This window comes from Eleutherodactylus coqui, chromosome 1, assembly GCF_035609145.1.
Source record: "Eleutherodactylus coqui strain aEleCoq1 chromosome 1, aEleCoq1.hap1, whole genome shotgun sequence".
NCBI classification, from domain to species: domain Eukaryota; kingdom Metazoa; phylum Chordata; class Amphibia; order Anura; family Eleutherodactylidae; genus Eleutherodactylus; species Eleutherodactylus coqui.
The window spans coordinates 49,314,764-49,328,390 of NC_089837.1; the positions used below are offsets into that span (position 1 = coordinate 49,314,764).

Sequence of the window (13,627 nt, forward strand, 5' to 3'; positions counted from 1 at the left end):
CACTAATCCTGTGCTTTGCCAGCCATGTGGATAAGATTTCTCAGAACTCTCGTCCCCATGGGATGGCAAACCCGTCTCGCTTTTTTCGCTGCGACCGGCGCTTCCATATAGGAGAATCGGGCAGCCAGGCCGCTTCAAAACCTGCGGCTAAGTGCCGTGAGTTTTGAAGCAGCGGATTCCAGGCAGAAATCTTGCGGTTCTTCGCTTGGGCCAAACCGCGAGATTTCCGCCCGGAATCTGCCCAGTGTGAACCCAGCCTAAAAAGTGGCGCTGAGTCTCCGTAAGCTTGCGGAAGTGCGGCGGTCTCACACAGAAGGCGCTTAACAAGCTGCTCCTGGAACTGCAAGAAGGCGAACGTTCCCGGGGCTTCTTGTAAATTACGGACTACAAGTAGCGATCTGAATAACGCCGGGTTCACACTGCTGTAAGTGGAATCTGCTTGCGAAGGCCTGCAGTGGATCGCAGCTTTGAGCCCAGCCATGACGCTGCATACAGACACGTAATGTACTGCGCATAACTGCCTACTCACGCAGGCAGTCATACGCAGTGCACCTTTTTTTTGTTTTTATTTCCTGCGCCATCGCTTAGTGATGATATGGGTACCAGCCGGCAGTACACTATGTAGATGCGTATGGGCTGCGGGTATATCCACCACCATAGAGCACAATAGGCTCTATGTTGCAAATATCCGCAGTAAAATAGAACCTGCTGCGTTCTCTTTTCTGCGAGTGGATTACACAATTCCGACCCGCTAATGTAAGCGGAATTGTGTAATCCAATGCGATTGATCTGCGTATTATCGCGGATCAGACGCATGCAGAATCCGTAATTCCTATTCGGCCATGTGAGACCGGCCTAAGGTAGATCGCTATCTTATGTGACCAGGGACCGCTTACTGCTCCAGGCTCTCGGTGACCGTTGGTCGCCAGGAGCAAGGAGACTTTAGGTTTCCTGGGCTCCCTGCCTCCTGAGCATGTGTCCAGCATTTTGCCGGCGGTTGCATGCGCAGAATGTCGGGAAGGTCCACGGAGGAGGAACCTGTCGGGGTTCAAATACAGAGGTCTCCAGTAAAAAGTTTCATCTCCCCTCACAAATCGCATCGGTGAGGGGAGATGAAACCAACTTTTTAAAAATTTTATGTGATCGCCATTATCCATTGGGAACTGCTAACCCCCCCCCCCCCCCCCCCGTGAAATCTCTAGGCTCTTGGCTAAGTTTTGTAGCCAAGAGCAGGGAGATTTTAAATTACCCTGGCAATCCACGGCTTTTGCGCATGCGTCTGCCGCTTTGGCGGGTTGCGGTAAGGTTCGTGGATAAATCCAGGGCCCTTAGGTACGTAATTTCATCCTCCTTCACGGATATGATCTGTGATGGGAGATGAAACGTAAGCTCTTTAAACTTTTTTTTTTTACGTTAAATGATCATTGTTATCCATTGGATAACAGTGATCATGTCCCCAGTGACATCCCTCTGCTCCTGGCTACACATGGCAGCCAGGAGCAGAGGGATTTTAAATTTCCCGGGGCCTGAGCCCCTCTGTGTATGTGCCCGATGCGCGCATGCGCAGAAGGGGACTTCAGGTCCCGGAAGACCGGGACATCGCGGAGGACCCGGGGTGAGTATTTTCACCTCCCCTCATAAATCCGATCCATTAGGGGAGGCAAAGTTAACTTGATTTTAATTTTTTTTACCATGGTCCCCGGGAACATCTCCTGGTTCCCGGCTACCGTCAGGAGCCAGGAGATTTTAAACTTACCGGGGCTCCCGGCCTTCTGCGCGTGACATCAGGCGCACATGTGCAGTACAGCGGCGCTGGGTCCCGGAGGACCCCTTCACCATGGCACACATTGGGGAAAGCGGGTAAGTACTTTCAGCTGCCCTGATGGATCCGATCCATCAGGCGCTATCCATTGGCTCTATGAAAAACAATACTCCACTGGTGAATAAGAAATGCAGTGTAAATTCATATGGTTTGTACTTTTTTTGATGCATGAAAATGAAAAAGGAAGATTTCTATCTGTAATGTGAAAAAAAAATTGAATAAAAAGTGATTGAACAAAAAAAAGGCGGTGCAATGAGGATTTGTTTCTTTACAATTTGTTCCACATTTCTTTTCGGATTGTATCCATTTTTTTATTCCATTTTTAGACAAATCTATTTTAGTCCACTTTTCATCCATATTTCTTTTACTTTTGTTAACCCCTTGAGTGGCAGGTTTCTTACCACCCTGTCAGACCCACCAGGGCAGGCTTTTTTAAATGGTCTAATCATTTAATTTCAACTAATTTTGCAGTCGCAATCCAAGAGCCATAACTTTTTTTCATTGACCAGGCCATATGAGGGCTTGTTTTTTGCGGGACAAGTTGTACTTTTTGATTGTATCATTTTTGGGTATATATAATGTATTGCATAACTTTTGTAAAAAAAAATTGTAGGGAGATTGGGGGGGAAAAAAATTCTGCCATTAGTTTTTGGGATTTCATTTTTACGGCCTTCAGCGTGCAGAATAAATAATGTGATATTATTCTGAGTCGCACTATTCCAGCGATACCAAGTTTATACAGTTTTTTTTATGTTTTGCTATTTTTGTACATTTAAAACATTTTTTTTTCCTTAAAGGTTTGCTTTTTTGTGTCGCCACATTACAAGAGCCGTATTAATTTTATTTTGCATTGCCAAAGCTCTAGAAGGCCTTGTTTTTTGCGGGATGAACTCTAGTCTGTCTTTATCAAATTTTTTGGAACATGTAGAATTTTGATCGGTTTTTATTCCATTTTTTTCTAGTGGCAAATTAACAAAATCTGTAATTCTGGCATGTTTTTTATTTTTATTTTCACTGCATTCTCTGAGCAGAATAGATAATGTATTAAAGTAATTCTACAGGCCAGTACGATTATGCCAATACCAAATTGTAATAGTTTTTGCTTTTCACGACTTTTTCACACTTAAACTTTTATTACTTTTTTTTTTTTTTAAATCACCCTCCTTTTGCCATATCTATAATAAAAAAAATCTAAATCATAAACGAAAAATACAGATTTGGTATCACCGCTTCCGGAAATGTCCGATCTATCAAAGTAGTACATTATTTACCCCACATGGTGAACGTGGTCCGAAAAAAAAATAAAGCACGCCACAAATGCACTTTTTCAGTCACACTGTCTCCCAGAAAAAATGCAATCAAAAAGTGTCAAAAAGTCGTATGTTTTCTGAATTAGCACTAACGTAAACTACAGTACATCTTGCAAAAAATGACCACTTGCTCAAGTATCTCGATGGAAAAATAAGTTATTGCGCGCAGAAAATGCAGGAGAACATAATTTAAAAAAATTAAATGTCTTTGAAAAAAAATACAAGTACTACAACAAAAAAAACTATACAAGTTTGGGATCGTAGTAATCATACTGACCCATAGAATAAAGTTATCAGGTCATTTTTGTTGCAGTTTGTGTGCCGTAGAAACAAAACAACCTGAAAGTTGGCGTAATGTTTTTTGTTTTTTTTTCATTTTACTCTACTTAGATTTTGTGAAAGTTTTTCAGTACATTATATGGTACTTTAAATAGCACCATTGAAAAATACAACTCGTCCCGCAAAAAACAAGCCCTCATACAGCGACGTCGATGGATAAATAAAGGAGTTATGATTTTTTAAACGGGGGGAGGAAAACAAGAAATAGGGGAAACAAGAAAAAAAAGGGCCGTGTCAATAAGGGGTTAAATAATGTACTAACTTTCTTCTCTCGGTCATTATAACGCAAAGATACCACATGTGTAATTTTATTTTTAATTTTTTACAAAGTAAAGGGAGACACATGTATTTGTTTATTTTTTTAAATAATTATTTAACTTTTTTTGTTTTAATCCCTTTAGGGGACTTCCACAGAGACCCATCAAGACCCCCTGATCACATTCCGGGGGTCCGATGGTGACAGCCCTTTACATGCTGCAGTCACATAGACTGCAACATTTAAAGTGTTAACACAGCAGAGATTGGAAGTTTTCTCTGATCTCTGCTGTAAGAGCTGGTGCCTGGCTGTCCACTGACAGCCAAGCACCAGCTCTCCCTGCCACAGAGACCATCGGCTTGCTTCTGACAAGCCGATGGTCTCTATGGCAACCTGTAAACAAACCAATGCAGGAGTTTGAATTCAAAACCGGGAGATTGCCGGCAGATCGAGAATATCTTCCTGCTTCTCTTTTTCAAAGTTCTGCACTGGTTGTCTGTGGGTCTATGCAGGCAGGGCACAATGCCACAGCTTGTGGCATTGTGCTCTGCAGCTCCCATAGTGATGCATAGCCCTGAAATCATCTGGGCTATATTGCTTTGAGCAGTGGACATCCTACAGGGTATTCTTACTGTATATTACTGGCCACTCTGTTGTCGGGGGCCTCTCCAGCATGTCACGTACTGCAGTACTGGCTCTAGCCGGCAGATGGCGCCATTGTAAAATAGCAGAAAGAGAGGCCCCTAGGAAACCTTGAATCCAAAATTGGATTGCAAAGAATTAACTTAATAACCCGACCAATTAATTTAATGGATAATGAAGTATTGAAAAGTTATGGTTGTTAAAATGTGGAGAAGCAAAAATTAGAAAAATTGAGTGCATTAAAAAAAAAAAGTTTAGACATTAACATGTTAAACGGATTGTCCCAGTAGCATGTTTTATTACCTCTCTACAAGATGGATGCTAAAAATTTGATGGGGTGTGTATTAGAGATGAGCGAGCACCAAAATGCTTGGGTGCTCGTTACTCGGGACGAAATTATCGCGATGCTCGAGGGTTCGTTTCGAGTAACGAACCCCATTGAAGTCAATGGGCGACCCGAGCATTTTTGTATATCGCCGATGCTCGCTAAGGTTTTCATTTGTGAAAATCGGGGCAATTCAAGAAAGTGATGGGAACGACACAGCAACGGATCGGGCAGGCGAGGGGCTACATGTTGGGCTGCATCTCAAGTTCCCAGGTCCCACTATTAAGCCACAATAGCGGCAAGAGTGGGCCCCCCCCTCCCAACAATTTTTACTTCTGAAAAGCCCTCATTAGCAATGCATACCTTAGCTAAGCACCACGCTACCTCCAACAAAGCACAATCACTGCCTGCATGACACTCCGCTGCCACTTCTCCTGGGTTACATGCTAACCAACCCCCCCCCCCCCCCGCACGACCCAATGTCCACAGCGCACACCAAACTGTCCCTGCCCAGCCTTCAGCTGCCATCATGCCACGCCACACTCATGTCTATTTATAAGTGCGTCTGCCATGAGAAGGAACCGCAGGCACACACTGCAGAGGGTTGGCATGGCTAGGCAGCGACCCTCTTTAAAAGGGGCAGGATGATAGCCCACAATGCTGTACAGAAGCAATGAGAAATCCAATCCTGTGCCACCTCCATCTGGCGCTGCACACGTGGGCATAGCAATGGGGAACCTATGTGCCACACACTATTCATTCTGTCAAGGTGTCTGCATGCCCCAGTCAGACCGCGGTTACTTATAAATAGTCACAGGCAGGTACAACTCCGCAATGGGAATTCCGTGTGCACCCACAGCATGGGTGGCTCCCTGGAACCCATCGGCGGTACATAAATGTATCCCATTGCATTGCCCATCACAGCTGAGGTAATGTCGTGCTTAATGCAGGTGGGCTTCGGCCCAAACAGTATGCCCCAGTCAGACTGGGGTTCTTTAGAAGTGGACACATGCAGTTACAACTCAGTGTGGACCGACAGCATGGGTGGGTGCCAGGAAGCCACCGGCGGTACATAAATATATCCAATTGCAGTGCCCAACACAGCTGAGGTAATGTCATGCTTAATGCAGGTGGGCTTCGGCCCACACTGCATGCCCCAGTCAGACTGGGGTTCTTTAGAAGTGGACACATACAGTTACAACTCCGTGTGGACCGACAGCATGGGTGGGTGCCAGGAAGCCACCGGCGGTACATAAATATATCCCATTGCAGTGCCCAACACAGCTGATGTAATGTCAGCTGTAATGCAGGTGGGCTAAAAATTAATTTGATTACACTGTAGGCGAGGGCCCCCAAAAATTGGTGTACCAACAGTACTAATGTACCTCAGAAAAATTGGCCATGCCCAACCAAGAGGGCAGGTGAAACCCATTAATCGCTTTGGTTAATATGGCTTAATTGGTAACTAGGCCTGGAGGCAGCCCAGTTAAAATAAAAATTGGTTCAGGTGAAAGTTTCAACGCTTTAATGAGCATTGAAACGTATAAAAAGTGTTTAGAAAAATTATATGACTGAGCCTTGTGGGCCTAAAAAAAAATTGCCCGTTCGGCGTGATTACGTGAGGTTTCAGGAGGAGGAGGAGGAGGAGGAGGAGGAGGAATATTATACACAGATTGATGAAGCAAAAAGGACCCCGTTTTTGATGGTGATAGAGAACGATGCTTTCATCCGCGGGTGCAGCCTACGTATTGCTTAGGTATCGCTGCTGTCCGCTGGTGAAGAAGAGAAGTCTGGGGAAATCCAGGCTTTGTTCATCTTGATGAGTGTAAGCCTGTCGGCACTGTCGGTTGACAGGTGGGTACGCTTATCCGTGATGATTCCCCCAGCCGCATTAAACACACTCTCTGACAAGACGCTAGCCGCAGGACAAGCAAGCACCACCAGGGCATACAGCGCGAGTTCAGGCCATGTGTCCAGCTTCGACACCCAGTAGTTGTAGGGGGCAGAGGCGTCACCGAGGACGGTCGTGCGATCAGTTACGTACTCCCTCACCATCCTTTTACAGTGCTCCCGCCAACTCAGCCTCGACTGGGGACCGGTGACACAGTCTTGCTGGGGAGCCAGAAAGCTGGCAAAGGCCTTGGAGAATGTTCCCCTGCCTGCACTGTACATGCTGCCTGATCTCTGCGCCTCCCCTGCTACCTGGCCCTCGGAACTGCGCCTTCGGCCACTAGCGCTGTCGGATGGGAAGTTTACCATCAGTTTGTCCACCAGCGCCCTGTGGTATAGCATCATTCTCGAACCCCTTTCCTCTTCGGGAATGAGAGTGGAAAGGTTCTCCTTATACCGTGGGTCGAGCAGTGTGTACACCCAGTAATCCGTAGTGGCCAGAATGCGTGTAATGCGAGGGTCCCGAGAAAGGCATCCTAACATGAAGTCAGCCATGTGTGCCAGGGTACCTGTACGCAACACATGGCTGTCCTCACTAGGAAGATCACTTTCAGGATCCTCCTCCTCCTCCTCTGGCCATACACGCTGAAAGGATGACAAGCAAGCAGCATGTGTACCCTCAGCAGTGGGCCAAGCTGTCTCTTCCCCCTCCTCCTCATGCCCCTCCCCCTCCTCCTCCTCCTCAACGCGCTGAGATATAGACATGAGGGTGCTCTGACTAGCCAGCGACATACTGTCTTCCCCCGCCTCCGTTTCAGAGTGTAAAGTGTCTGCCTTTATGCTTTGCAGGGAACTTCTCAAGAGGCATAGCAGAGGAATGGTGACGCTAATGATTGCAGCATCCCCGCTCAGCATCTGGGTAGACTCCTCAAAGTTTCCAAGGACCTGGCAGATGGCTGCCAACCAGGCCCACTCTTCTGTAAAGAATTGAGGAGGCTGACTCCCACTGCGCCGCCCATGTTGGAGTTGGTATTCCACTATAGCTCTACGCTGCTCATAGAGCCTGGCCAACATGTGGAGCGTAGAGTTCCACTGTGTGGGCACGTCGCACAGCAAGCGGTGCACTGGCAGATGAAACCGATGTTGCAGGGTCCGCAGGGTGGCAGCGTCCGTCTTGGAGTTGCGGAAATGTGCGCTGACCCGGCGCACCTTTCCGAGCAGGTATGACAAGTGTGGGTAGCTTTTCAGAAAGCGCTGAACCCCCAAATTAAAGACATGGGCCAGGCATGGCACGTGCGTGAGGCTGCCGAGCTGCAGATGCGCCACCAGGTTACGGCCGTTGTCACACACGACCATGCCCGGTTGGAGGCTCAGCGGCGAAAGCCAGCGGTCAGTCTGCTCTGTCAGAGCCTGCAGCAGTTCGTGGGCCATCTGCCTCTTCTCTCCTAAGCTGAGTAGTTTCAGCACGGCCTGCTGACGCTTGCCCACCGCTGTGCTGCCATGCCGCGTGACACCGACTGCTGGCGACGTGCTGCTGCTGACACGTCTTGATTGCGAGACAGAAGTTGCGTAGGAGGAGGGTGGTTTAGTGGAGGAAGCATACACCGCCGCAGATACCACCACCGAACTGGGGCCCGCAATTCTGTGGGTGGGTAGGACGTGAGCGGTCCCAGGCTCTGACTCTGTCCCAGCCTCCACTAAATTCACCCAATGTGCCGTCAGGGAGATATAGTGGCCCTGCCCGCCTGTGCTTGTCCACGTGTCTGTTGTTAAGTGGACCTTGGCAGTAACAGTGTTGGTGAGGGCGCGTACAATGTTGCGGGAGACGTGGTCGTGCAGGGCTGGGACGGCACATCAGGAAAAGTAGTGACGACTGGGAACCGAGGAGCGCGGGGCCGCCGCCGCCATCATGCTTTTGAAAGCCTCCGTTTCCACAAGCCTATACGGCAACATCTCCAGGCTGATCAATTTGGCAATGTGCACGTTTAACGCTTGAGCGTGCGGGTGCGTGGCGGCGTACTTGCGCTCGCGCTCAAACAGTGGTGCTAGCGACGTCTGGACGCTGCGCTGAGAGACATTGCTGGATGGGGCCGAGGACAGCGGAGGTGAGGGTGTGGGTGCAGGCCAGGAGACGGTAGTGCCTGTGTCCTCAGAGGGGGGTTGGATCTCAGTGGCAGGTTGGGGCACAGGGGGAGAGGCAGTGGTGCAAACCGGAGGTGGTGAATGGCCTTCGTCCCACCTTGTGGGGTGCTTGGCCATCATATGCCTGCGCATGGTGGTGGTGGCTCCCCAGCTGATCTTGGCGCGGCAAAGGTTGCACACCACTGTTCGTTGGTCGTCAGGCGTCTCTGTGAAAAACTGCCACACCGTTGAGCACCTTGACCTCTGCAGGGTGGCATGGCGTGAGGGGGCGCTTTGGGAAACAGTTGGTGGATTATTCGGTCTGGCCCTGCCTCTACCCCTGGCCACCGCACTGGCTCGGCCTGTGCCCACACCCTGACTTGGGCCTCCGCGTCCTCGCCCGCGTCCACGTCCTATAGGACTACCCCTACCCCTCAGCATGGTGTATTACCAGTAGTGCAGAAACAGAACGCTGTAATTAAATGTGCCGCTTATTGGCCTGTGGTTGGAGGCTGACTTCGCTTACGGAACGCCAGGAAATAATTTTGCGCAAGCCTGCTGTAACACTTAGCTGGCTGCGTATGAATTAGGAGGACTACTACATCCAGCACAGACCCAGAACACTGAGGACAGTCACAGGCAGCCCAAATAGATTTTTTTCCCCAAATGTTTTTGGAAGGGCCCACTGCCTATATTCAATAAATATATCTCTTCTCTCTCTGCGTCACCGCTACTGGCCCTGGAGTATGTCAAATAACTGCAGAGTGTTGCACTGTGGACTGGAATACAGCTGTGATTTAACAGCCAACACAGAGCCAGGAAATAATTTTGCGCAAGCCTGCTGTAACACTTAGCTGGCTGCGTATGAATTAGGAGGACTACTACACCCAGCAGAGACCCAGAACACTGAGGACAGTCACAGGCAGCCCAAATAGATTTTTTTCCCCAAATGTTTTTGCAAAGGCCCACTGCCTATATTCAATAAATGTCTTTTGTCCCTGCCTCACAATATGTCTTCTGTCCCTGCCTAACCACCACTTCTGGCCCTGGAGTATTACTGCAGGGCGCAATGCTCTGCACGGCCGATATACCAAAAAAAAAAAAAAAAGTGCAACACTGCAAAAAGCAGCCTCCACAGTACTGCACACGGTTAGATGTGGCCCTAAGAAGGACCGTTGGGGTTCTTGAAGCCTAAAATACTCCTAACGCTCTCCCTATAGCAGCTCCACCAAGACAGCACTTTCCCTGAACTATGTCAGAATGCATCTGTGGCGAGCCGCGGGAGGGGCCAATTTTTATACTCGGGTGACACCTGATCTCGCGAGCCACTCACTGCAGGGGGGTGGTATAGGGCTTGAACGTCACAGGGGGAAGTTGTAATGCCTTTCCTGTCTTTCTATTGGCCAGAAAAGCGCACTAACGTCTCAGAGATGAAAGTGAAAGTAACTCGAACATCGCGTGGTACTCGTCACGAGTAACGAGCATCTCGAACACGCTAATACTCGAACGAGTATCAAGCTCGGATGAGTACGTTCGCTCATCTCTAGTGTGTATCTCACCACCGAGACAGTCACTAATCCCAGGAACTGATAGGAAAATGGAGAAGTCAAAGGTGTTTAAAGGGGTTTTCCCCGCAGATAGGCGATAGAACTCTAATTGACAAGGGGTCACACAACCGAGACCCCTGCCAATCATAAGAACAGGAGTCCGTGTATGTTTTCTCTCTCGATGCACCCTCTTATAGTGAGTAGAAGCTTGAATGTGTGGTGCCGCTTCATCAATTTTCAATGGGATTGTCAGAGATAGCTGAGTACAAGTTCTTGGCTATTTCTGGCAGCCCTATTGAAATGCATGGAGCAGTGCAGCACATGCCTGGGTACTGGTCCAACCAAGCTGCTCATCCCTGTTCTTGGGATTGGTGGAAGTCTCAGCTGTAGGACTCCCTTGGATCAGAATTCCATCACCTACTGTATTTTGTGGTTAAGTGATAAAACCTGATTCTAGGACAACCCTTTCAAGAATCTTTGACTTCTACATGTTCTTACTGGTCGATCTTGAGACTAATTGCAGTCAGGATAATTTGCATTAATTATAATTCAAAGATCAAAAATTTATATTTGCATGATATATTTTTGAGACTGGTTGAAATTTTTATATATTTTTTAGGGCACATACATCATTCCCCTTCTGGAGTCGGTTTTACATGACAGAACACAGTTTGAGAAACCAGAATCCTTCCACCCTGAGCATTTCCTTGATCCAGAGGGACAGTTTGTCAAGAAGTCCGCTTTTATGCCCTTTTCGGCAGGTAACCTACATTTCATACTTTTAACATTGGGAGTCTGAGTAGCCTACATCTATTGGGCCTTCCATGGTCACATCAAAATCGGTCATCAAGAAGAATCACTGCAGTGTGGATCTTAGTAGATAGGATGACTCTTTAAAAGGGTTGTTCATTTTAATAGGTCCATTAACACCTTAGATAACCCCAAAAATCCAATGATCTCTAAAAAAGACAATTGCCATGACATTTGGATACATTGGCCACAGTAGCCTTTTTATTAAACAAATATTTATCATATCATATTTACATGGTAAATATAACAGTATAGAATAGACAGTGTATGATAAATGGTACAGGGTCTTTGAAGGGATACCATAATTGTAACTTGCAACATCATCAATGTCCAATCTTTAGTCACACAGTGCCTCCAGCTGACTGTTGCCCAAATTTACCATCTTGCTAAGATTTCATCAAAATAGGGACACAGTCCAAGAACTTCTCCAAATAAATATATAACCTAGAGGGTGCCCCCATTCTCCACAAAAAGTATCTCCTGCAAATATCCCATTCTTGCTAGCTATCATGAGAACTCTATCCTGTAAATAAATTAAAGCGGTTGTCCAGTTGGTTACTGGAAAGCATTTCTCCTATAGCTCCAGCTGTTTAAAAAGAATAAAAGCTGCTGTACTTGCCCATCCTCCTCTGCAGTAATCCAGCACTGCAGCGCTGCCATCCTACTAGTGTTTGTTGTGGAAGATGATGTCACCAGATATAATTTGACCACTGTAGCCTACCAGAGGTTGTACCATCACAGATCCCAACTCCTGGCATCATAAAACCCAAAGAATGTGCTGTGATGCTGCGGTTTCTGATTGGCTGCAGCAGTCAGGTGATATTTGGTGGCATGATATTCCACAACAAACACTAGGAGGACAGTGAGGCTGCAGTGCTCAATTGATGGGTAAGTACAGCTGCTTTTGTTTTAGCACAATTGGAGCTTTTGGGGGATAGCTGGTAACCGTGCAACCCTTTCTATAAAAACGCCTTAAGAGAATAGGGTGCTCTACTTTGTTAGCTGCCACCCAGAGGATCCCTCCTTTTTACCATATGCTTCCCCCTCGGAGCCCACCTACTATACTTACCAATCGGGTCGGAGACTCAGTACTCCTGGCTAACATTTCCTCTATTGACTATGTGCAAACCAACATGCTAGGTCCTAAATCCATATATCTACATTTAACCCCCTAAACTGCCTGGCAAACTAAAACTAGGCCTGGGCATCCCTCAAGTCATGAAATCCTCCCTTCAGTTCCTGCTCCTGGCTCCTCCCCCCCCCCCTGCACATGAGGACAACGTATATCGGCTTGGCATGAAAACTGAGCCGACATACGTTCGTGGGAATGCAGCCTTAAAGAGTATGATACAATAGAGTTAATAGAGGTGCTATGCAACAAGCTTGATAATGAGTTTTCTAGGAAAGCAGAAAGGACAGTCATTTATAGCCATTATCATATTCACACAGCATGTTGTCCTCAGATAAACAAGATAACTGCAGGCAGCCAATATTGAAATGCACAGGGTGTTAGTTAGATAAATAAAGAAATATTGGTATTTGTACAGCACCAACTTATTCCACAGCGCTTTCAGGTAATTATTGCTTATTACCCCCACCAAACTGGGTTCTCATTTTACCGACCTCAGAAGGATGAGTCAACCTTGAGCCGGCTACCTGAATCCAGTGGGGATTGAACTTGCAGCCTTCGGGTCATAGGTACAATTTATTGTTTTCTGTTTGAGAGGGTATGACCATTAGGCTATTCTCTTGCCTCTGGTTTACCCTAGGGCTGTCTGCCTTTCCTTACAATCTGTATCCTCCCCTCATATATACTTTCTTTTTTTCTCTAGGGTTACCCAGTTCTCAGATTCACATGTGTAGTGAATGTTTCCAAAATTTCCCAATCATTCCCAACTTCTCCAGCCTAGTAAAACTTGGAATCTACCTAGTTTTGCCTGGACCAAATCCTGCTACAGTTGCCAGGCAGAATATGCAGATTAATTGAACTGCAAAACCATTACACAAAGTAGAAGCAAACTATAAAGTAGAAGAAAATCCAAAAATATTAGTGGAGCTATTTTATATGAAGATCTCTCTTTTTGTGTAATCCACTCTAGGGAGAAGAGCTTGCGCTGGGGAAAAACTCGCAAGGATGGAGTTGTTCCTGTTCTTCACCAGCCTCATGCAAAAATTTTCCTTTCAATCTTCGACAGAGATGACCGACTTCTTTGTTAAACCTGCACTTGGATTTACCATTTCACCTGTAGCTCAGAAAATCTGCTGTGTGCCCCGGATTTAAGGGTCCAAAATGCCACCTCAAGATTTATTCAGCAGTCAAATAGTAAATCTGAGCCTGAAATAAAAATATTATTTTGCTTTTGTGAAACTCAAGTCTAAATTGTGTCATCTTGTTACTATATTCTTATACCAAGGTATGCAGTGTGAGTGAAGGTGATTCAATATCCAAAAAAGTCACCCCATCAACACCACCACTATACATCGATCATAGTAAGGGAAAATATGTAAGGGGGATGAAAAACTTTGCTTTGTGTACTGTTTACACACAAAAATTGGAGTAATATA

The 13,627-nt window shown here is 46.7% G+C and overlaps 1 protein-coding gene across 1 annotated transcript in view; it reads left to right on the forward strand.

The window, feature by feature from the left end:
• The window catches only part of LOC136620584 (cytochrome P450 2K6-like), a 63,813-nt gene extending 50,441 nt beyond the window's left edge, over positions 1-13,372 (forward strand). Inside the window, exons 8-9 of the mRNA XM_066595448.1 lie at positions 10,872-11,013; positions 13,162-13,372. Of these exons, the coding sequence (XP_066451545.1) occupies positions 10,872-11,013; positions 13,162-13,343 (324 nt within the window). The 3' untranslated portion in view covers positions 13,344-13,372. The remainder of the gene's footprint in view (positions 1-10,871; positions 11,014-13,161) is intronic.
• The last annotated feature ends 255 nt before the right edge of the window (positions 13,373-13,627 follow it).